The sequence below is a fragment of the Ochlerotatus camptorhynchus genome, unplaced genomic scaffold (genome assembly GCF_037179485.1).
Source record: "Ochlerotatus camptorhynchus isolate MF236.1 unplaced genomic scaffold, CSIRO-AGI_Acam_v1.1 ptg000290l, whole genome shotgun sequence".
Classification (NCBI taxonomy): domain Eukaryota; kingdom Metazoa; phylum Arthropoda; class Insecta; order Diptera; family Culicidae; genus Ochlerotatus; species Ochlerotatus camptorhynchus.
In genome coordinates, this window is record NW_027040779.1 from 2,097,550 (window position 1) to 2,121,719 (window position 24,170).

A 24,170-nucleotide genomic window follows, 5' to 3' on the forward strand; every position below is an offset into this window, starting at 1 on the left:
ACTTTGACTACCCAGCCATGCAATAGTCTCATTTCGTGCCTTATGGCAACTTGATGATTCTATTGCGCTTATCTTTTGGCACCACCCAGGGGAGACTTGGTCCTGTACCCAATGCTACACTTATCTCCATTCCACTCAGCTACTCGCAATTTCTTGTGATATAGTGGGCGGAATATTATTATATGAGACAATTCAATGCAGACGTCTTTCCAAATTTGGCAGATCGACAGGTAATCGGTGAGTTACCACGAAAGTTGCTATTCAACAACTCGACAACGTCCCATCGTCAACGCCTGCTATGATAATTTCCCATTGCAGACGCCAACGAAATGACGTCATCGAGCTATCGATTAACTACCCTGGTTATCGCCTGGTACCTTATAGCACGATGCTAGGAGGCGAACCGGAAGAATCGATGAGCTACCTCTCCCCCTCATCAGAACGATGCAAATTATGCACCAGAAACATGAAAAAACCTTGCTTCTACATTCACCACAGTGTTGCAAACGTTCCACCAGAAATTTTCAGTTAAATGTTTACCTCCAAATTTTTTGCGTGATTCAATTTTTCCACCAGAATTATTCATTGATGATATTTTTTACACCAGAATTATTCAAAATAAAAGCTTTTTCTACAATTTACCACCACAAAGGTGAATTTTTTCAACCTTAAATTTATTCTCTTCTTTTAACCCTCCATGAACCACTTTGAAAAAACAAATTACACCAGAATTTTTTGTATGCACCACTGTGGTGCAATTTTTTGACCAAAAATTTTCATTGAAGTTTGTCCATTCATGTACCTTTGTGGTGCAATTTTCAGACACCATCTCAAAAGAATGGACGCAATAAAAGGTTTTCAGTGCCCTTATAGTATGAAATGAAGTTATTTGCCTTCAAATCAAGTTATCAAGAAATCAAGTTATTTTATATCATAATTTGGAAATGTGGAAATAAACATCTTATATATAAAAGGAGGAGCAATTGCCCTACCTTGCTCCACCCTGTGCACGCACCACAATGTACAGCTTTAAATCATCTGCATAGACCAGTTTGAATCCTTCGCCCAAAACCAAAGCAGCATCGTTGAAGAACAGAATAAATAGCAACGGTCCGAGATTACTACCTTGTGGAACTCCAGACTTGTTTGAAAACGGCGAAGATACACAACCCTCAACCTTCACTCGAAGTACACGCACCAACCAAAAAACCAATTGCATAGAAACTCCAAGACGAGATAACTTGTGTAGCAGTATGTTATGATCAATTTTATCGAACGCCGCCTTTAGGTCGGTATAAATTGCATCGACTTGCGCTTGTTTTGCACTTCGACGTAAAATTCAACAAATTGGTGGTAACCGATCGTCCGGGCCTTAATCCGTGTTGATCAGTGGATATGTAGTTTTTTGTGGCATCGAGAATAACTCCACCCACTACAATCTCAAACAATTTTGAGACAGCTGAGAGGCTCGTGATTCCCCAATAGTTAACAACATTGTAACGATCACCACGTTTGAAAATGGGTGTCATAAACGATTGCTTCCAAATGCGAGGGAATTTTGCTTGCTGAAGTGAGCGATACAACGGCATATTATAACTGCAGGAAAACCATCAGGACCAGGGACAAACGAACGTTTCAGTTTATTTGTTTATTTTTATTTCAATGTTTGGATTAATGAATCGCTTCGACTGCCAAGCAATAGAAGTATTCTTCCAGTTTTGCTCCATTTTTGAAGATTCCCCTCAATCCCGCAATGACCAGGAATTCAATATAAGTTGACTTCATTATGACAAGACAATTTTTGAAGTGATTGAACACACTCCCAGACAAGTTTTGATGTACATGTCGCCGACTTTAAAGCATTTAGAGCAGCTTGACTGTCGGACATGACGCATATATTTGAACTCTTATAGTTTCTACGCAAACATATAATGGAACACTCTAAAATTGTTTGGATTTCAGCTTGGAACACAGTTCGCCATCTGCCCATAGGAACCGATATTTCTATCCCTGGGCCAGTTACTCCTGCTCCCACTTGATTGTTCAATCTTGAACCATCTGTATAAAAAACAATCGATCCTGGACGAAGAACTGGGCCACCAAATTGCCATGAATTACGCCCAGGGTCAACTACTTGAGAAAGTCGATTAAAATTGTATCTTTTCTCCATCCAGTCTTCGTTGTTCCTTACCAGAGAGTTAATACTAACAGTTTTTAGAATCCTAAGATGTCCTCTAAGGTCTCCTTCAAAGAGTTTCACTGACCTTGTAATCCTTAATCCCTAATCCTCTTCGGGTGTAGCTGTAGCGTTTCTTCTCCATTAATTCCGTGGTCCCGAATAGCGATTCAAACTTCTGGATCGTGACGGCGAACGTGAAATAATTCTGGGTACTATGGAGGATATAACTCACGTACCTGTAATGCTCGTTTTTCCCCACCCGACGAAGAAGCAACCTAACTTTTACACCATCATCGAGTCTATGCGCGTCCTTGGCGAAAAGATCCTCATATCGCACATACCAAGCAGCAAACGTACAGTGGCTCTCAGGATCAAACTAGAACAGTTCCGGAACTCCAACTAATGAATCCAGAATGACTTCCGGATTTGGTTCCGAACCGCGTTCTGCTGTTGCTGCAGAAACCCCTGCTGTTGATGAGTAGATCCGCGGTGCTGCTGGTGGAGTTGGTTTTTAACTGCCTGCTGCTTTTGGAGTAGTTGCAGAATTTGGACAATGCTAGATAGAGCTGGAATTAGGGCGTAACAACTTTTGTATGGGGCCTCATAGCCTAGTCAGTAAAGGCACGGTATTACCAAGCCGGAGGCGGCGGGTTCGATTTCCGGTCCGGTCGAGGGAATTTTCGGGTTGGAAATTTTCTCGACTTCCCTGGGCATAGAGTATCATTGTGCTTGCCACACAATATACAAATTCATGCGTTGGTAATTGGCATCGAAAGCTCTCAATTAATAACTGTGGAAGTGCATTTAGAACACTAAGTTGAGAGCACGCAATAAGCTAATATGCGCTAAGAAATAAGCTTGAAATGCGAATAAGAAGAAGAAGAACTTTTGTAAACAATGACTTCTATCGATGATTTCTAGGAATTCAAGGCACGTCCACGCAGACCAACCTTATCATCGAATATGGGATTCTTTCCCTACCCGATGAGGATGTTGGTTTGCTTGGGCGAGCCTTGAATTTCTAGAAATCATCAAGAGAAGTCATTGTTTACAAAAGCTGTTAGGCCCTAATTCTAGCTCTATCTAGAATGATGGCGTCCGTTGACACAGCTTGGGGCATAGGCTTTATTCTTTTATTCTAACGAGACAATGAATGACAGACTGGTACTCTACAATGACACACAAGTGACGTCGATCCAGGTGAAAGACGACGCTGCCAACGGTGAGCCCTCTGGTAATTCCTGGTTAGGATTGCCAGTGTCCTCAACACAGAGACTGTCATGTGACATTTTAGTTTGGTACAGTACTTTGATAGCTTGTTTTGCAAATATCGTAAGAAAGGGTAGCCGATTATCTAAAACAAAAAGTGTCGACTACGGCGACCGCTTTTAACACTAGTGGAAATATATTCACTTAAAACACTTCTTACAATTATTTGGATTATTCTGGGTCTCTGAATTCACATTGAACTCTCAGCACGTCTCTGAATTCACATTGAACTCTTCTCAGAATACCCTAGAATGCTCAGTGACTTCCCGTGATTTCTTTCTTGGGATTTGCATGGAACTCTCCATGGGATTTTTTTGAAGTTCTCTTCAGAATGCTCTCTGGAACCTCGTTTGAAGTCTTCTTGAGACTGCCCTGATATTTTCTTCAGAATTGATTTTAAGTTACCCTGAAAATTTGGAGTTTTCATCGAACTCTTTTCAGATTAAGCTAGGAATGCTTTTAAAAATCCCTTGAATCTATCCTCTTAAGTGTTTAACAACCATCCTCAGAACTGTGCTGCAACTTCCTATCCTAAGAATTAAAATTAAAAAAAAAAAGAAAATGGATTCCGATTGTCATTTTCTCAAAATTCAAATCAATCTGGAATATCAAAACGACCTCGGTTTTGACAGATGCTAAAATATAGGCAACATGAAATTTGAATTTTCTTAATGGTCATTGCATCGTTCAACGTGTATGATAAATTTGATACATGGCCGTAGCTGGTTCCATACAAAAAATGGACTGCAGCGTACAAGAAAGTTTTTCCAGTATAAATATTTTAGTATAAAACCTTCAAGAGTTAAGTTTCTAGACGCAATGCATTGCGGTTAGCAAACTTTGTTCGAAAAGTAAACTAACATCTAAATTATAACGTTATTTTAAAATCCTTCTGGCAGCCACATTACAGAATCTGTTCACTAGAGTGATGCAAAATTTGAAATTTTCGCTCCACATTACTTAAACGATTCTAAATCGGATCCTGACTAACCTTTCAAAATTTGAACCCATTTGGTGAGAAACTGAGATGGCACAAACCATTTGAAGTTTGTATGGGAATTACTATGGTAAAACCAAGATTTTTGTTCATGTCTATCTAATAATTCACCATATCGGTCTGCTTCAAAAGCTTTCAACTGTACTTGTAGGAAATTTTCCCAGCTACAACTTTGCTCAAAACCACTTTTTGATTAAATGTAAAGGATCGAATGTTATCAATGGTTCAATGCGCTGATGTCTTATGATCATGCTCAATCAACTGCTCAGCAGGCAACATTGGTGTTTCTGGGGCGTTGAATAGGACACAAATATCATGGCTACTATGTCACACTGCAAACTACAGTGTTGCCTACAGAGCAGCTGCTTGATCTTGTCATAAGTTTACCAATTTATTAAATAATTAATAACTTTTTGCTGTCTCGTTTTACATAGAAACGATCTTCAGCAAAGTTGTAGCTGAGAAAATTTTCTATAAGAATTATTATCGAACTGTTTCGCAGCTCAATATGGAAAAATACTAGAAGGCAATGAACAAAAAGTTGAGATTTCCTATAGTAATTTACATGTAAACTTCAAATGGCTTGTGCGAAGTCTGTTTATAACCAAATGAATTGTAACTTTGGGAGGCTAATCAGGACCCGATTTGAAACCATTTAAGCACTGTGGAGCGAAAAAGTCAAATTTTGCATCAGTCTACTGTTCACGTCACGAAAAATTGAAAATTCAACCTGCTTTTTATGCAAATCTGTAATAGGATCTTGCATTTTCCATTGGGTCAAGTTTTTATCGAGATTTCAAAGCATTCTAAAAGCCCTTAGCATGGTCTACAGAACCCTCATAAAACTCAAATTGTTACTGGGGTAAACTGCGTATTGTATGAAAAACGAATTCCATTCAAGGTAGTAGATCAAATTTGATGTGTGAGAAATAATTTGCATACCAGTGGGGGTAAATATTTATTGATGGGTTTAAAAATAAGCTATTCGTGTGCAATCGCCAATAGCCCTAAAAATGTTCAACAAAAACCAGAAAGAGTCCTCAACTTAAGTCGTTTGTCAATCCTCATTTCCGTCGCTGCGTATTCGCAGATTCAAGCTCATAAAAGTCCAATGATGCTGTAGAATATGCACAGCCAATAAAAGAAAAAGATGTCACTGGAAGAGAGCCATCGTCATTGCAAATGGAACCAGTGATGCATTTCTAATTGACATAATCATCACCATCCAGCAGCATTGCGATGGCAAAGTAACGCTACAAATTCAATTAACAGTGCACTCATCAGATCTCGTTTCTAGTGTAAAATACTTAACCGACTGGTAGCTTTTAACTTAATGGACTAAGCGATGCTGAAGTTATTCAGACTACCCGATCTAACATTGGATGAGTCACCGGAAGTTAATCCATCCCGGCCGGTGGGGAGTGATTTATCCGGGCCAATTTACCAATTCCCTCTGCGTGAACCACACGGAACAAAGTTGTTTTTCTGCCTTCTGGTCCGACGCTTGAAATCAACCCAAAGCCCATCGATACACTCGTGGTCCGAGGCAGGAAAGGTCGTCCGACCGATTCTAATAGAGACTTTTATCCGGCTGCTGGGGAACGAAAAGGGACATGGGACAGATTACACCGATATCGAAAAATAACTCCGGGATGGGATCAAAGCCAAAAGGAAATCCCTCTGACAATTCTCGTTTCCCCTCCCCGGCCGGAGGGTAGTACGGCTTATACATTTTTAACGAATCCTAATTCCGGCCCGTTAAACACGGGTATTCTATTCTAAACGATTTCCGACTTTCTTAAAGTTTGCCCCCACTCAGTAGTAGTTTGCGGCTGGGGCCATGTTTAACCAAACAGCAGACAATTTCAACAAAGCGACGACGGAGACTCTCTATGACCTTCCAGAAATAGCTGCTAAACGAAAATTTATTGTGATTGCTTTAGTGCGTCGTTGTCGGGTCCAATCTTGGGTTAGTGGTGGAACTCGATTGTCCGGCCCAAGCCCCGGGCCAGGTCGAAACCTACAACGACGTAGCTTCCTTCGGACGACAAAAAAGGAGAACGGGCAGCACCCAGACGAACGCTTAAAACGGCAATAAAACCGACACGTGAAGGAATTTTCACCAACCGACATTTCCAGGGAAAATCCAATTTTGCCACGTGTGTGGGCGTTCCTGTAACAGACAGCAAAGAAGACGGATGAGATTGGGAACAAACGACGACACAAACAAAACCAAAGTCCATTCGCTGGGAAGATAATTTGATATCGATGGAATCTCGATGCTCGTTGTCACCGGATGTCCTGCTTGGTGTTTTATCGAGCGGAAGAAATTTGATTCACTCCTCCGAGCTTCGAGCTTCGAGCTTCCAGTGACGGTGGCGAGTCGAGAGGTTTCGGTTGTCCGACAGATGGGATTGAGTTGGAAAGTGCCGGGAATTAGTTGAGGGGGAAAATGATAATGTAGTATTATTGTCAAGAACTTGGGATTTAGTCTCACATGTTTAAATCCGCAGTGAGGTAGTTCACATAAGTGCTCGGAACGAATTATTAAAGATTTTGAAAAGTTCCTTCAGTAGCATTGTAAAAGCCTCATGATTCTGCGTATTGGTGTTGGTCTGGAGCAGCTTAAAAGTTTCCTTTTTCCAGAAATTTTAAGACAATTCCTCAATGGTGCTTTTTTGAAGCACCTTTGGGCACTCTTCTTAGCATACCTTGACAGAGTATATTTACAACTACTGTTATAGAACACCATACGGGTGCTCTTCTGGGCGATTCTCTTAATAGTTCTCTTCTACCGAACCACAGTGAATCTCTTCTATAGCAATTACAAGGTACTCTGCCTGAGATCTTAACGGATGATCTTTAAGGCCAGTTTAATGGTGCTCTTCCTTCCTTAATGTTACGTCAAGAGCATCTCAAAAGTGCTCTTTACCGAAATCTCAATTTAAGTCTTCACCTAATTAAGAGAAGCTAATAGGTGCTCTTTTAGAGCATCTCAGCTTTTTAAGAGATTTTTAACAGTGGCACTTCACGGCACCTCTAATCAGCTTTTTTCGAGTACCTAAATGGCACCCTTCTTCGCCATGGCTTCTAAATGGAACTCTTCTGGAGCACCTTACCCAAGTCCTATATACGGTTTTATGATGGTCTTCAAGCCCATTCTAAGCCTTATAAACTCTTCAAACCTATGATAAAGTTGAAATCATTACTTGGGTAATGGTGCTCTTCAAGTGCACCTCAATGGAGAGGCACAAACTACCCTTCTGTAAGGGAACGGGCCAGCTGTTGCAAAGTTCTGATACAGCACTTAATTTGAGCTCTTCCATGAAGCATCAACAGTAGTTTAATAGAATACCTCAATAGTGTACCATAAAGGGGGTTCAACTGTGAGTTTTTAGAGTACCACGAAGAAGTTTTGCAAGGCTAATACAAAGGAGCTTTCCAATGTTCTTTTCAAAAGCATCTCAATGCTACACATTCGATTGCAGCACACGATTCGGCACCTCAATGAAGCCCTTTTACAGCATCTCTTTGTTTCTTTTCTAGAGCACTCCAATGATCCTGACCTCATTAAATCTCTTCTAAAGTACTTCCATGTTGATCTTGTATAGCATCTTGGTAGTGTTCTTCAAAAGCACCTCATTAAAACTCTTCTAAAATACTTCCATGCTGATGTTGTATACCATATCAGTAGTGCTCTTCAAAAGCACCTCATTGCTGCGCTATTAAAGCTGTTCAAAAATGTTGAACAAGATTATCTAGGTGCAATTCTCCTCAACACCTATTTTCCAGAGCATCTCATTTGTATACCAACAAGCAATTTAAGGTGCAAAATAGCTTAATTTTTGTCAGTATCAGGTGTTCTTCTCAAGCACTTCAATCGAAGTTTTCTAGAGCATTTTGTATGTTATACTAGAGCAGTTCAAAGCAAGGATCTCCTAGCACACCTCATCCATTATTTTCAAATGCACCAAAATGATACTCTACCAGAGTAACTGATGAGGTTGTGAATGCTTTTCTAAAGCACCTCAATGGTGCTCTTCTAGAGCATCTAAATTGTGTTTTTCTCAACCACCTAAATTATGTTTTTCTACAGCACCTTAATGTTGTTCTTCTGGAGCACATCACTGGTGTTTTTCTAGAGGATTTCAATGATGATCTTCTAGAACAACTTATTGGAAACATTTCAGGTTACTCTAATCCTGTGAAGGTTCTGAGCATCTGATTTGTTCTCTTCAAAAGTTCCTTAAGGTGATACTTCATAGCATCTTATTAGAGCTCTTAAAAACATATCATTGCTGTTCTTCTAAATCACTTTAGTAGTGCTCTTCTGGATCACCTAATTTGTGCTTTGTTTGTTTCTAGTGAAACTCCAATGTGCTCAATGCTACTGTACAAGAGCACCTCATGTTTACTGTTCGAGAATATCTTCTTGCTGATATTTTATAGCATCTTAGTAGTGCTCATCAAAAGCACTAGTTTCTTGAGCACCTCAATGTAGTTATACTACTTACAACTCATACCTTCTTTTTAAATGCACCTCAGTGATGCTCTATCAGAGTAGGTCATGGGTGCTGTTCTAGTGCACTTTTAAGGTGCTCTTGTAGACCATACAAATGCTACTCTTCTAGACCACCTATATGATGCTCTTCTACAGCTCCGTAATGTTGCTTTTCTAGAGCACCTTAATGGTGCTTTTCTACAGCACCTCAATGATAGTCTTGTAAAGCAACTTACTGGTGATACCTTAGGTCTTCAATCCTGGTGAAGGTCCTGAGCACCTCAGCAGTATTCTTCAAAAGTACCTTAAGCTGATATTGTATAGCATCTGATTAGTTCTCTTCAAAAACATATAATTGCTGCTCTTCTAGGGCACTTCAGTAGTGCTTGTCTGCTCCACCAAATCGTTGCTTTGATTTTTTTCTAGTGAAACTCTCATGTGCTTTTCAAATCATCTCAATGCTACTGCACTTGCGCGACTCATTTATAGTCTTCCAAAGTATCACCACGCTGATCTTATATAGTATCTAAGTAGTGCTCATCAAAAGCACGGCATTGGTACGTTATTAGAACAGCTCAAAAATACTGTTCAGAAGTATCTAGGTGCAATTCACCTCAACAATTATTTTCTAGAGCACCTCATTGGTAACCTTCCTTAAAATTTCAGTAGTAATCTTCTAGAGCACCTGTTATTATAGGTTTGCTTGAGTGCGTCAATGTAAATATACTTTGAAAATTCAAAGAAGGTCGGTGCAATCATGTTTCTCTACTCACAACTCATTTATTTTTTTCAAATGCACCTCAGTGACTTAACCAGAGTAGCTCAAGGGTGTAATTGTAAAGCACTTGTAAGTTGCTCTTATTGGCCACTCAATTGTTGCTCTTTTACAGCCCCTCAATGTTGCCATTCTAGAACGCCTTGAAGGTCCTTTTCTATAGCACCTCAGTGATGCTCTTCTAGAGCAAGTTAACGGTGCTACCTTAGATCACTTCAATCTAGTGCAGGTCCTGAGCATGTCAGTATTACTCTTCAAAAGCACCGCCATGCTGGTCTTTTATAGCATCTCATTAGTGCTCTTCAAAAACCGTCTCAAAGCTGTATTCCTACAGCACCGCAGTGATGCACTTCTACAGCATCTCATCCGCGCTTTTCTATGCAACCTCAATGATTACAGCATATCTTTAGTACTCATGAAAAGCACCTCATTGCTGCGCTATTAGAGCAGCTAAAAATGCTGAAAAAGAGTATCTAGAGGCTATTCATCTCAACAACTGTTTCGTATCTCATTTGTAACCCAACATTCAATTTAAGCTGGAAAACAGCTTAAACAGGCAAATAATTGCTGATTTGTTGCCTGTATCAGCACAACTCATTTATTAGTTTCAAATTCACCAAAATGACACTCTACCAGAGTAGCTGGTGGAGTTGTGGGTGCTTTTCTAAAGCACCGCAATGGTGCTCTTTTAGGGCACCTAAACTGTGTTTTTCTTGACCATCAAAATTATGTTCTTGCACAGCACCTTAATGTTGTTCTTCTAGAGCACCTCAATGATGCTTTTTCTAGAGGAGGTCACTGATGTTATTCTAGAGCAACGTATTGGAACTATTGCAGGTCACTCCAATCCCGTGAGCATTTGATTTCTACTCTTCAAAAGCACCTTATGGCGGTATTTTATAACATCTCATCAGTGCTCTTCAAAAACATCTCATTGCTGCTCTTGTAGAGCACTTCATTAGTACTCTTCTGGACCACCTAATTGGTGCTTTGCTTTTCGTCTAGTGAAACTCCTCTGTGCTATTCACTGCTACTGAACAACAGCACCTCATTTAAAATCTTCCAAAGTACCTCCATGCTGATCTTTGATAGCATCAAAGTAGTGCTCATCAAAAGCACCCCATTGATGCGTTAGTAGAACAGCTGAAAAATGTTGCATAAGAGTATCTAGGCGCTATTCACCTCAAACATTTTTTTCTAGAGCACCTCATTGGTAAACTTCCTGAGAATCTCAGTAAGAATCTTCTAGAGCACTGCAATGTTGCTATACTATGACAATTCAAAGAATGTCGATGCAATACCGTTTAATTTTTTCTCATATCCACCTTTACCAGGGTGCTATTCTACAGCACATGGGTGCTATTCTGAAGCACTTGTAAGGTGTTCTTCTAAACCACTCAAATACTGCTGTTCAACAGCCCCTCAATGTTCTCTATTCTAGAGCGCCTAGATGGTGCTTTTGTAGAAGAGCTCAATGATGCTCTTCTAGAGCAACTTAACGGTGTTACCATAGGTCACTTAAATTTTGCCCTAAGCGCCTCAAAACTGTATTCCTACAGCACCCCAGTGATGCACTTCTACAGCACCTCAATCAATACCAACTCAATGATGCTACTCTACTAGAAATTATCAATGCAGCTCTTGCAAAGTACCTCCATGCTAGTCTTTTACAGTTCATATCGTTAATGCTCATCAAAAGCACCTCAATGCTGTGCTATTAGAGCAGCTCAAAAATGCTGAACAAGAGTACTTCGTCGATTGCATCCTGGATGAAGTCCTACTCGTGCACTTCATTCGAGGATTTCTAGAGCACTTCATTGTACTTATGCTAGGGAAACTCAACGAAGATCTTTTCAATCCAGTCAACTGTTTCCTAAAACACCTCAATGTTGCTTCACCACTGGAAAGTACCTCAGAGCGTTAGCAAAGCAACATTGTGTATGCATTTCACAACACTTGACAAAGAGACCACACACCATTTTCTTTGCACACTCTTTTGCGACTAACCTGTGAGAAAACGATTCACACAATGAGCAGTACACTCCGTCCGGCGCAGGGAGCGCATGTATTACAACAAGCGTTAATGTCTTCTTTGAATTATTTGCAGACTTTGCTTACCATGACTGCATGCATAGGAGATGAAGAAGGGCATAACGAAGAAGAATTTTGTATTTTTGCTGAGTTTCCCATTTGCAACCCTACACTTAGTGGCGCTCTTTGCGTTGGAGCCACCAGAGCGATGGCTACACATTGAGCTTTCGTTATTTCTCGGTGTGTGTCTGTCTTCTCTTCTCCGCTGCTTTACACTTGCGCAGGGTGAAAGACAAGCAAACTTTGTGTTTACTTGATTCTCACTTTGTTTATTTCAGAAAATCAGTACATTGCGCGCATTGAGTGATCAGATGAGTGCCCTGTTCACCAGAGTAGCTATGATTGTTTCTAGAGCAATTCCAGAGCACATTAAAGGCACTATTTGAAGCACTTCAATAGTGCTCAGAAGTTGGTGCTCTAGTAAACGAACCTGAATTGTGCTCTTCTAGAGCACTCCAAGTGATCAGCTTTTTTCAAAATCTAGAACGATTCCATCGAAGCTCGAAGGTGAAGAGTGCTGATCAACGCTTTTTGGAATGAGGAACTCTACAAAAGTGAGCACTGATCGTATCTTTTCAACTCCATGAATTAAAGGAAAACTGTTTGAACGGAAATTTATCTACTATCAATTGAGTACCATACACTTTTAATTGAATCTCAATTTTGGCAGTGCGCTGTGGAGTCAAACCAAATGTCGACGCAATGTCAGGTTCATGGTGCAAATCTAAATGTTTACCAATGCGCCGTTTGTCTGCAGGGCAGACTAAATTGAACGTCTTCAAGCGTATCTCAAATCGTCATTTCAATCAAATACTTTCATTATAAGATGAAGGGTTCGGCCTGACAAATCTTTCGGTTGGAACTTGTCTAGATTTAACTGGTATAATGTATCATATTGCATCCTGACATAATATACAAATTCATGCATTTGTTGTCATATAAAGCTCTCAATTAAAAACTGTGGAAGTACTTAAAAGAACACAAAGTCGGTAATTGCTAAAGAAGTGTGAACAGCCACCACGAAACTGAACGTAGTATTTGATGTCTCATGTCTGACTAACTCTCAGCAGCCACAATGTCTTTACATTGGTTCACAGCTACAAATCGCTATCAGTTTAGAATTCACGGAGCACTGCCATCTCTGACATAAAGACGATGTGTAGTCTAACTTATTGAGCACAACAGGAGAAATTAAGGTGCTTCAATGTACACTTCTAGATTATCTCATGGCACACTATGGTGTTTTGCAAGAGCACCTCAATAGGGCTCGGTCAAAGCGACTCATAGGGACTCTCCAACAGTATCTCAATGGTGCTCTTCCACAACACCTCAAGTGGTGGCTTTTTCATGACTTCTAAGTTCATTTTCCCTAGGGATTCCTTCTTTAGTTCTAATTGGTGCTCTTTTAGAGCACCTTAATTATGCTCTTCCATGCTATTTTTGAGCATTTCTTTGGTGCTCTTATAGATCAGCTAAATAATTCTTATTCATGCCACCTCATAAGACCTCTCCCAGAGTACCCCAATGGTGCTCTTCCAAAACATCAAATGGAGACCTTTCGATGGCATCTAAGTGGTACTCTTTAAGAGTTCCTAAATGGAACCCTTCCAGTGCTCAATGGTGCGCTTCTAGAGCACTACAATGTGATACAATACAATGCAGCACCTCAAAAGCTAGAAGAACACTTTCCAGGTACTTCAGAAGAACAACTCAATGAAGCTCGAAGATCAACAGCGCCATCCAAAGTATCTTCAAATGAGAGCATTTCCGAAATTAAGCCCACAAGCCTTCTTATGCTGTTGAACGCATTCAGCTAACCAATTATTTTGAACTCTTCCTGAATAATTCAACAGTTCTGCATCGTTGTGCCTCAAAATACCTCTTGTGGTACATGCGAAGAGAAGTTTTCGGATCATTCCAGAAAAATATGTTTCATCCAGCTCCTCAATAATGTGACACCCCTCTCATACCTTGTCTATCTCCTTCCAGATCCTCTTAGCCTGCGCCACTTGCGCCATGGCCTTCCCGGAACCACCCCGCGGTCGCATCGTCCAGCCGGCCAAGCAGCTTCAGCTGCCCGAACACGAGTACGGTGCGCCACCAAAGTCGGAGTACGGTCCACCAAAGTCCGAATACGGACCACCTCCGGCGCCCGAATATGGACCCCCAGCCCCAGCCTACGGGCCACCGTCCCACGAGTACGGTCCCCCGCCAGTACAGAAGCTGATCACCAAGAACGTCTACGTCCACATTCCCCCAGAGGAGCCTACCGAAATCATCAAGAGCACAATCCTAGAATCCCCCATCCCCAAGAAGCACTACAAGATCATCTTCATCAAGGCTCCGGCTCCTCCAGCCCCGATCCAGCAGCAGATCCCACCGCAGCCACAGGACGAACACAAGACCCTGGTCTACGTTCTGGTCAAGAAGCCAGAGGAAGCCGCACCACTAGAACTGCCACAGGCTGAACCCACCGAGCCCAGCAAGCCGGAGGTCTACTTCATCAAGTACAAGGCCAACGAGCACAAGGAACCAGCCAAGAGCTACGGACCACCGGCCAACACCTACGGACCTCCGTCGGCTCCATCTGGACCGGCTCGCTACCAGCAGTTCTAAGGCCCCAAATCAAGATCCCCAAAATTCCACAAAAAGGCTCAATTGTTATTTGTTACGTTGTTGTTTTATTAGAATCAATTCTTAAGTTTAGTTAGATGCATTCATTCGAGGTGAGATTGTCCAAACCGCCCTTCCCAACCGCTAGCTTCCCTCTCACCATTCCAACTGTAAATAGCTCCATAAACACGCAGGATAAAAATCCAATCTAAGTACGAAGCACAGTTTCTCGAAACACCACAGCAAGTTCCCTAGCCGGCAATCCCCTACCATCTTTCCCAAATGCGGCACGTTTCCGAGACTTGACCAAGCTGTGTTTCGCAATCTCACCTCGTTCGGCATTAAGCATTTAGGAAAAGAAAATCCGTATATGTTTATGTGCTAAGTGTGTTTAGCTTGTAGAAGAGCAGTATCGTGGAAGAGTAGTAGCTATGTAGTAAATGTTTAGCCAACACCTTGACTCCCCATCCTTCCCCAACCCCTCTTCAACCCTTACCTATACATGCGTGCAATAATCCCGTGATTGTGTAAATATTGATCCTCTGAACTCCGAACCCATCCACATCCGTCCATCCGCAATCTCGTAGAAACTTCCTAAATCCCAAACCAAACCAATGAATTAAAACGTGACGAAAACCGAACGGATGAAGAGAAAACACAATCCCAACTCCCCCCACTACCCCGCCCCAACCCAATAGGTTTAGGTAGAGAGAAATAAAACGATTTGTCGAGAGTAAATATAGCATTCTTAATACGATTTCTTTCTCGTTGCTGAAATATCACAGTCCTGTGGCGGGTCCTCCCCCCCCCCCCCCGGTGCGGTCGGCGGTGGTGGTGCAAAAATGTGAGCAGTTTGTGTAATCGCAACGGATTTTCCCTTTCTTGTTTCTCTCGGCGTTACAGAAACTGTGAATCGCACCCAGCGACTGTAAATGAAGATGAATGGGAAATTGCGCTGGAATCTGGGATTGTGATTTATTCAGGATTTTTAAAGTTTTCTCGTCTGGGTAAGTTGTGCCAGTGTTTAGCTCTGCTACTCCTGTAATTGACGCTTTCTTGAAGGACAAAATTGTTTCACTGTAATCGAAATTTATTTCGATAGGACTGTTTCCAGTTTGACCTTAATTTAGTATTCTTTGATCGTATCCAAGTTGAGATCCGGTTTAACACGCAAGATGAACCAACTGGAAATCTCGTTAATGAGGATAACATAGATACTGTAATCCGTTCTCCATCATCCTGCTACTCTATTCAGGGTGCTCACCCACCTTAAATTCAAGGAAAACCAGGAAAAACCCGGGAATTTTATGAAATAAATGTGTTTGTTCACCATCTCTCGATGATAAATTTGTGCTGTTGTCGGTATCTGCCATCAGGCGTTGCTTCTAACTACACAGATAACAATTCTGAATTTTAATAGTGATGTAAACATTCATTTTTTTTACTTGTAAAATTTGTTTATTCTTCAGAAAGTTTAAAAAGTAATTACAAAATAATTATTCAAACTTCGATATCTAATTCGAATTCACACGAATTTACATAACATAACAAAGGTGACCTACTTTATGAACAATATGAGTATTCTATGTTTTTTGATGCTTTCTATGTTCCCCAGTTGAGCCCTTAATAGTTCTTCTATCGAGAGTGTACGCCATCCATTGAGTATAATCGTTATCTTGCGCTGCAGCAGTCTCCAAGCTGGCTCCACGCATACGCATTCGCTGAACTAGTGCTGCAATGTTTCACAGGCAGCGTTAGAGTGTAGGCAGTTTTCACCATCGGTTCTGTTCATTCGGTACATCAGTTTTCGGTGCTCAATTTTTCCGTTGACTAACAGGAATAAGGCACTTCGTTCACTTGAATTCAGCTGTTGCTTGGTTATATTTGTCCAGATTTGCCACCAGTTTGCTGCTGGATACTCACGAGTAACTTTGGGTATTTCGGTTTGTTCGATGAAATGGATATGAATACTATCGGCGGTAAGGTTTTGTTGGACTTGCGGAGGGAGTGTTGGGAGATTTAAAAGGCCGCTTCATCAATGGGTGTAGATAGAGGACGAATAGATGGATGGAGAGCCCCTGGCGAACCGATCACTCGATGGGAAACGCTTCCGAGAGATGCCCGTTTATCGCCTGTTGATAAGAGGACCACAAATCTCCGATTTTGCTAAGTAGGCGAACGAGATTCGGATTGAACCCGAGCGAGCACATGTTACGAAAAAGAAACGACCGGTCCACTACGTCGAAAGCGTGACGGAGATCGAATGATGCCAATAGACCACGTTGTTTACAGTCAGTCGTGCGATTCGATCGTTGAAAGCAAGGGTAACTTGAAAGATATTCCGGCTGAAGTTAGAGCATTGTAGTCTTAGCCAGTCGAAAGACAAAAAAAAATTAGAGCATTTTTGACTCTCGCGTTTCCCTTCTTTTTCACAAGTACGATCACACCGTCAACAAAATCAGCTGGGAAGTGCCTCGTTTATGACGAGTGTGATTTCTCTCCAGATGACATCGAAAGTTTTGAGGTAGAACTCTCGTGGCAAAGAGTCTCCTCCGGGAGACTTGTTCGAGCTGCTAGTTTTGATGGCTGTGTAGATATCGGCGGAAAAATGATTTTATTTTAGGCTTAGCGCACGACAGCCACCACTGCATCCATGAGGGGTAATTTCGACGCTAGCGGGTCCAGTATTGCCAGCGTACCTGGAACTCGTGAATGTTGTCTGTTGTCAACAGGTGGGGACGTCGCGACCAAAAACCAAGACCAGGTTCGCGGCTTGATTGATGAAGACAAATTCGCGCTGTTACGGCTTTATGGTCAGAAAAAAAGCAAACATGTGCATCAGCTGTTCTCAACTGACTTCGTAGACCCTGTCTAACGTACATACGGTCTATGCGAGAAAATGAGTTGTGTGTTTTGTACGTGTATCCCGGTATATTTGGGCAGAGTTGTTCCCAAACATCGAGGAGCTGCAGCTGCTGTACACTCAAAATAATCTACACGTTGAAGCTACGTGAAATATCACGTAAGCTCTCAATGTTTCCTCTCCTCTCAGTTTTACGTGACTCACGTAGAATGTATGTGATGTCCCTTGATTTTCACAGAGAGTTTCTTTTTAACACATCTGCATAATCAATGAAATGTACGTGATTTTCACATAACACTTAATCTATGTGCGTTTCACGTAAAGCTTTTGTGATTTCCACATCTAAAAAAAGAGTGGTACGTACACTCAAAGCGGTGCAAATCATGGCGGCATCATAACGTGCTTTTGTCCGGTATTCGGTAGTGGCAAGAAGTAAGTATAACATTATGGATTATTTATTCTTTTTAACAAAAATAAACTGTCTGTTTCATCGTGCTCAACAGAATGATTTCAAGCTGTCCAGCAGTTTCTTACTCTAAGAGAAAAAAAGTATCTCGGCCCATCTCCATGATCGTCCAGATTGTTTGTGCTGCTTATCGAATATTAAAAAAAAATGATGTGGGTATTTAGAATATTTGAATAAATTAAAGAAATTTTATTAAATTATACAACTATAAATACAGTAAAGCTTGTATCTACATATTAAGGAAATATTTGTACAAATAGTGTCAACATATTGATACTAGAATCCGCCAATGAATGTCACCGATCAAATCACGTAACTTCTATGCGATAATCATGTGACGGTTAAGCTTCATGAAATGAGTACCCCTACATGAGAATCACGTAGCTTTTATGTGAAAAGTATGATGGAAAAAATCTACGTATGTTTTCACGTAGCATTTACGTGAAAATTATTCTGAGTGTACGGTTGCGAGGAGAGCGGGGCACAGTGGGACCATTCTGAAAAAAGACGGTCAATACCTTTTTCTCCCCTTTATCGTCGTTTTAAAGATTTGCTGTCTGGGAAGAAGTTTGTCGTAATAATGGTCCAAGTCTTTTGAAATAAGTACCTAAATATTTATTAAGCTGGTATTACACTTGCAAAAACTCTTTTTTTTACTGGTTCGAGATAATAGCTTTATGTCTTCAGCAATGTTGTAGAAAAACAAATTTTATGAAACTTTGCTCAAGACACCAACCTTCTTTATCTTTATCTTTACCAAATTTAAGTTAATTCGTGACAGGAGCAGCTTAAAATCGTTTTTTTGTCATTTTTTGTATTATAATCTCAAGACAATGGTAGTCTATATAGCTTTGTTTGGATTATAAACCGGTTAAAGGCAAACAATTACAATTTTTTCAATTTAAATTTCTTTTGAGTTTGCAGGTTTTAGTAGCCAAATTTAACGTGGTTTGATCAGTAATGATGTGAAGTATAAACGAACCTAAAATCTCAATCGGGTCTGGTGGGGCAATTAGGTGGTTGTTCTGTTGCATCCGAATCTGAACGTGAGCCGTTGTGTCGTATCCTGTTTCGAGGCGATCCGTATGGAGGAGAAGGATGTCCTGCGTGGTCTCATCAGCCAAGGGGTCATCCAAGTCCAACGGATTACTCGAAGGGAGAACGGTAAGCCGGTGAATACGTCCGCCTTGATCCTAACATTCAACAGGTGCAACTACCCGTCGCAAGTCAAAATTGGTGTACTTCGAGTCTCTACCCGTCCATATTATCCGAATCCTCTTCTTTGTTACGGTTGCGTTCGCTATGGTCATCCTCGTGCACGTTGTCCTGGCCCGAAACGATGCCTGAATTGCTCTGCCGAGCATGAGCTGCCGGAGGGTGTAGAATGTGAAGCTGCTGCTCACTGCATCAACTGCGGTGGACCCCATCGTCCGAATAATCGACAATGTCCGGTCTACAAGAAGGAGGTGGATGTTATCCGGATGAAGGTGGATAAGAACCTGACGTACCCCGAAGCCCGCAAGCGAATTGAATCAGGGTTAGAGAATTACGCCGCAGCTGCCGCCCAGAAGACTGCCGACCGCAAGAAGCTGGAGGAACTCGAAAAGAAGATGCAAGAGAAGGATAACCAAATAACGCAGCTGCTTGACGCGATGAAGAAAAAGGACGAGAAGATCGATAAGCTGTTGGCCCACATCAGGATGATGACCACACGTCAAACTCAACAGTCGCAATCGCAGCAGAACACATCAATGCCGCCACCGCCTGCCCCGATTCAACGAAGCCAATCCACCGGAAGGAAGCCTGCCGAGTCCCAGGTAGCCGGAACATCAATGCAGCTCAGGACCAAATCGCCAGCGTCAACGGACCCCCGTGACAGCAAGAAGAAGAAAAGGCACAACAGAAGTAACAACAGCTCGCCTGGACGTCAAAGCCCACCGTTGAAGAAACCCGCAGAAGAAGAAGGTACAGCCGATCAGGACTCCATAGAAATCGATGAGGTGTTTGAGATCGAAGAAACGCCCCCTAACCAGCATCTTCGATAAGGATAACTCCTCGATACGTTTAACACCGACCAGCAATCCATACCTGACAAGCGAACCGGACAGCAACAACGATCGACTTGAAGGGAGGGAAAGTGTAGTACCCCCTTCACTCTCACTGGAGAGAGCGCAGCAGGCCGGAGGACCCGTCCGGGACGTCTTACCCCAACCCGTTGATGGAGAATCCCCCTCTGCGGTCGATTATGAAGCGATAGAACAATATACCACCTACCCTACCATAATACCACCTCGTTTTTTACCCACAACAATCGAAAATTCGCCCAGCCAATACAAGCACTTTTGATAACCCCGTCTCACAACAACGTTTGGATTACAATGATGACCTACGCACGAATACTGACAACGAAGGTAATCGGTTTGGAAGTGAGGAAAGTGAAGTACCCCTTCCAACGCAAGTACAGCAGGCCGAGGGAACCATTCGGGACGTCTTTCTCCACCCCGTTGATGGTGAATTCACCGCTGTAGCCGATGGAAACTACGACACAACACTGGAAACTTGGGATAGACGGCAGGGGGAAGGTGTATCCCTTCTTTGCCCTGGCCGCCGCCCTACACGAGCAACCAAAATCAACAGCACCCCGTCACTCTCTTCATTCCGAGCTCTTCCATGGATTTCAACGCCTGACAGCACCATAACAAGCAACGATACTACACAAAGTCTTTCCTCAGTGTCGGCTGTTGCCGGCAATTTGGGAAGAAATCGTATAGTAGTTTTGGCAACGGCTGACACTGTGGGGCAAGACGTCCCACAGGTCAGTCCCATCACGATACAACCGCCAAAAGGTACTGCCGTGCCCAATATCTTTACAGATTTTGTTACATCCCCACCAGAGCTATATCCCGGAGAAAGTCCTTCAAGCGACCCGCCACCGACACGAAGACCATCACTATCCTCATCGTCGTCCATCACACGGTCAGCTAGTATCAGTTACCACGGTGGCTGCTTCGCACTTCAGTGGAATATTCGTGGGCTCAGGGGCAACATCAGTGAACTGAAACTCCTCATAGCTGAGCTCGAACCCTGCATCATCGCACTCCAGGAGACCAAGGTGAATCAGACTGTCGCACCACCAGACTACATCGGCAAGAACTACACGCTACTGTTGGAATCCAATAACACGCACTACTGGCAACACGGGGTTGGTCTTGCTGTCCGAGAAGGCATACCTTTCGAGCGACTGCAAGTAGACACCTCCTTACACCTCGTCGCTGTGCGCATCCACACACCGATTCAGATAACTGTAGTCTCTATCTACGTCCCGCCGAGCTCAACACAGTGTCAGGATGCGTTAAGTGATCTACTCGACCGACTGGAAGGTCCTATCATGTTTCTGGGAGATTTCAACGCTCATCATCTAGCATGGGGATCACAAACAGTGAACGCGCTCGGCCGTTTCATCTCCGAAGCTACTTTGGACAAGCGGCTGGTAATTCTGAACAATGGCTCACCCACTCGCATCGACCCGGCCACAGGCAACACCTCTGCAATCGATTTGACCTTCTGCTCCGAGAGTGTGGCTCGCAGATTCACGTGGCGAACCCTACCGGACACGCACAATAGTGACCATTTCCCGATAACAGTTTCTATTCCTGGGTGGTCATCCTCACGAACGACACGGCGGAAATGGTTGTACGATCGCGCTGATTGGTCGTTATATGAACGTATCACCGCAGAAACCATCCGGCCAGATGTTGAATGGGACGTAGACAGCTTCACGGAGAAGATAATTGCAGCAGCAACTCGTGCCATACCGCAAACCAGCGGCCGTATGGGGCCTAAAGCGGTACCATGGTGGTGCCCTGAAGCGAAGGCGGCGATTCGACATCGACGAAAGTGTCTTCGATATCTGCGGCGGCTGCAGACATCTGATCCTGATCAACCCGCTGCATTGGCGAGGTTTCAGGAAACCAGAGCTGTAGCACGGAAGGCGATAAAGGAAGCAAAAGAACGATCGTGGGAGAACTTCGTGGCCAAAATTGCACCAAGCAGCACGACAACCGAACTGTGGCGAACGGTGAACACGCTACGTGGCAGCCGACAACAACGTACCGTCGCACTCAAGCGATCGGATGGCTTCACCGATGACCCCGAAGAAACTGCGGAAGCGCTAGCCAGTTTTTACAGCGATAGATCTGCGACCTCCAGTTACCCTACTTCTTTTCAGAAGACTAAGGCAGCAGCTGAAAGAGAGTCCATAGATGTTTCGCCAAACACGGACGACGTGTACAACAGCGACATTACCCTAAGCGAACTGCTGTGGGCTCTCGAGAAAGGGCGAGCTGCCTCGACAGGACCCGACATGATAGGGTACCCAATGCTTCGACGTCTACCTTTGTCCGTGAAGATGACACTGCTAGAGCTGCTCAACCGGATCTGGCGTAATGGAGAGTTTCCCACCAGCTGGCGAAATGCAATCGTGGTGCCCATTCCGAAGCCAAACTGCCTCGATACCGGACCCGCTGCGTTCCGTCCAATCTCGCTCACCAGCTGCATGGCGAAGCTGCTTGAACGCATCATAAATCGACGATTGATCACCGAGGTGAGATTTCACTGAAATTTAAAGAACTAAAAATAATTATTGGATAATAGCTATGAAAAATGGACTTTTTTCAAAAATATCGTCGGGGCGACCTCTAAACAACATTTCCCAGAGTTGCCGCCATACCAAAGTTTGTTTGTAACACCCTTAGCTATCATTTGGAGGTTGAGCCTCCAGATTTACAGACATAGTGCAATTTTGGGACACCCTACTGGACAGTTTCCGAGCAGTTAGCGCAGGTTGAGTTGCACTTGGTCTTTGGGGCAGTGGATTAGTTCGTTACTTTCCCCCCTCACCGGGCTTCGGTCCAAACGGTTTGACGAATGGTGTTTTCTGCGTCGTTGCAGAGGCTTTCGGGGCGGTTGGTTTCGGTCCCGGTTCTTTTGCCACATTGGCATACGGGTACGTTTTTTGCACAAGCAATTTTTTGTTATGTACACAATAGATGCCATTGTGTACAAATTCGCTGCAATGGTGGCACGTTTTCAGCTGTCCGATATATGTCACACTCGTTGACTGACCGTCGATAGTGATGTAGCTTTCGATATTTGCTATCCCATACATGGTCGGTGACCGAGAGCACTTCACCGTAGGCGCAGAGAAATTCAGTGACAGGTCCGTCAGTTTCACCTCAACCGCCCCGTCCTCCATTGTGATCCGAAGCTTATAGGTTTTGCCGTCTACTTCGGTCTCGTGCTCTGCTACAATTCTCTGCGCTAGCTCTAGGTTGACGACCTTCACATAGGCGCATCCAAATACCTTACTTGGCTGAAGACGAAGAACCTCTTCGTATTGTAGACCCAATTCGGTAGCAGCAAAGTCATGAAGCTCATCATAGGATGGCTTCTTCGGCACGTTCGACTAATCAATGCGAAACAACGTGTTTTTACGCCGAACACTCATCGCGGCGATAATAGCGATGGAAAGAACACGCAAAAACAACCACTAAAACGAGGTGAACCGAAAATTGAAAAAAATATAGCTTGCGTGTGGCTTCCAGCGAAATAACACGTCTGCTCCGCTTGGAAGTTGAGCACTAACTGATTCATTCACGTAAACTTGTATTTCATTTCACGCAACCGAGCACCTTGTCAACGATGTTGTTTACAACAATGTGCTTTTGTAATGTAAAATTATATGATATGTGACGCTCCATTTATGTGCATCATACTAAACAGAAACTTACACTACTTTTTCGAACTGTGTAGCTTCAGAAGTTTCATCCGATATCCTTTGAAGGATGCTTCAGACATCTCCCAAAAGTATCATCCGTCTTCTTCTGGAAGATTTTTGGACTTCTCCTTATAATGTCTTCCGACGACTCCTGCTTTTTCCTGACTATTCCCGAATTTTTTTTACCCCTTTGTGCGAAAGCTTGTTCCAGTTTTATCATGACGTCCCAGTTCTTCTGATTTTCCCTGGTATTTAGTTTCTTCTAACTTTCATCGAAAGATTCCTGTATCTATCCCAGAATTGCTTTTGGCATCCACTTGAAGTTTCTTTCGATATCATCTGGCCGTTTAACCAGACTTGAAGATTCTTAAGTTTCCCCAGAAGTCCTGCCGACTTGCTCGGGAAGCATCTGCCAACTTCTTCTGGAACACTCTCTGAACTTTAACTGAAAATTTCCGCTGACTTGCCCCACAAGCATTTTCAGACTGTCCCCTAACATTTCTTTTGATTTAGTGGTGCCAGTGGTGTAGTGGTAAGCGTGATTGCCTCTCACTCCAAAGTGCCTGGGTTCAATCCCTGTCAGCGTCGCCGGGAGTTTCTGAGGCATACAATCTCTGATCACGCCTTTGGAAGGGAAGTA

General features: G+C 42.9%; 1 protein-coding gene across 1 annotated transcript in view; it reads left to right on the plus strand.

Moving 5' to 3' along the window:
* The window catches only part of LOC135706734 (uncharacterized), a 66,840-nt gene extending 52,399 nt beyond the window's left edge, over window positions 1–14,441 (plus strand). Inside the window, exon 2 of the mRNA XM_065228389.1 lies at window positions 13,802–14,441. Within this exon, the coding sequence (XP_065084461.1) occupies window positions 13,802–14,428 (627 nt within the window). The 3' untranslated portion in view covers window positions 14,429–14,441. The remainder of the gene's footprint in view (window positions 1–13,801) is intronic.
* The last annotated feature ends 9,729 nt before the right edge of the window (window positions 14,442–24,170 follow it).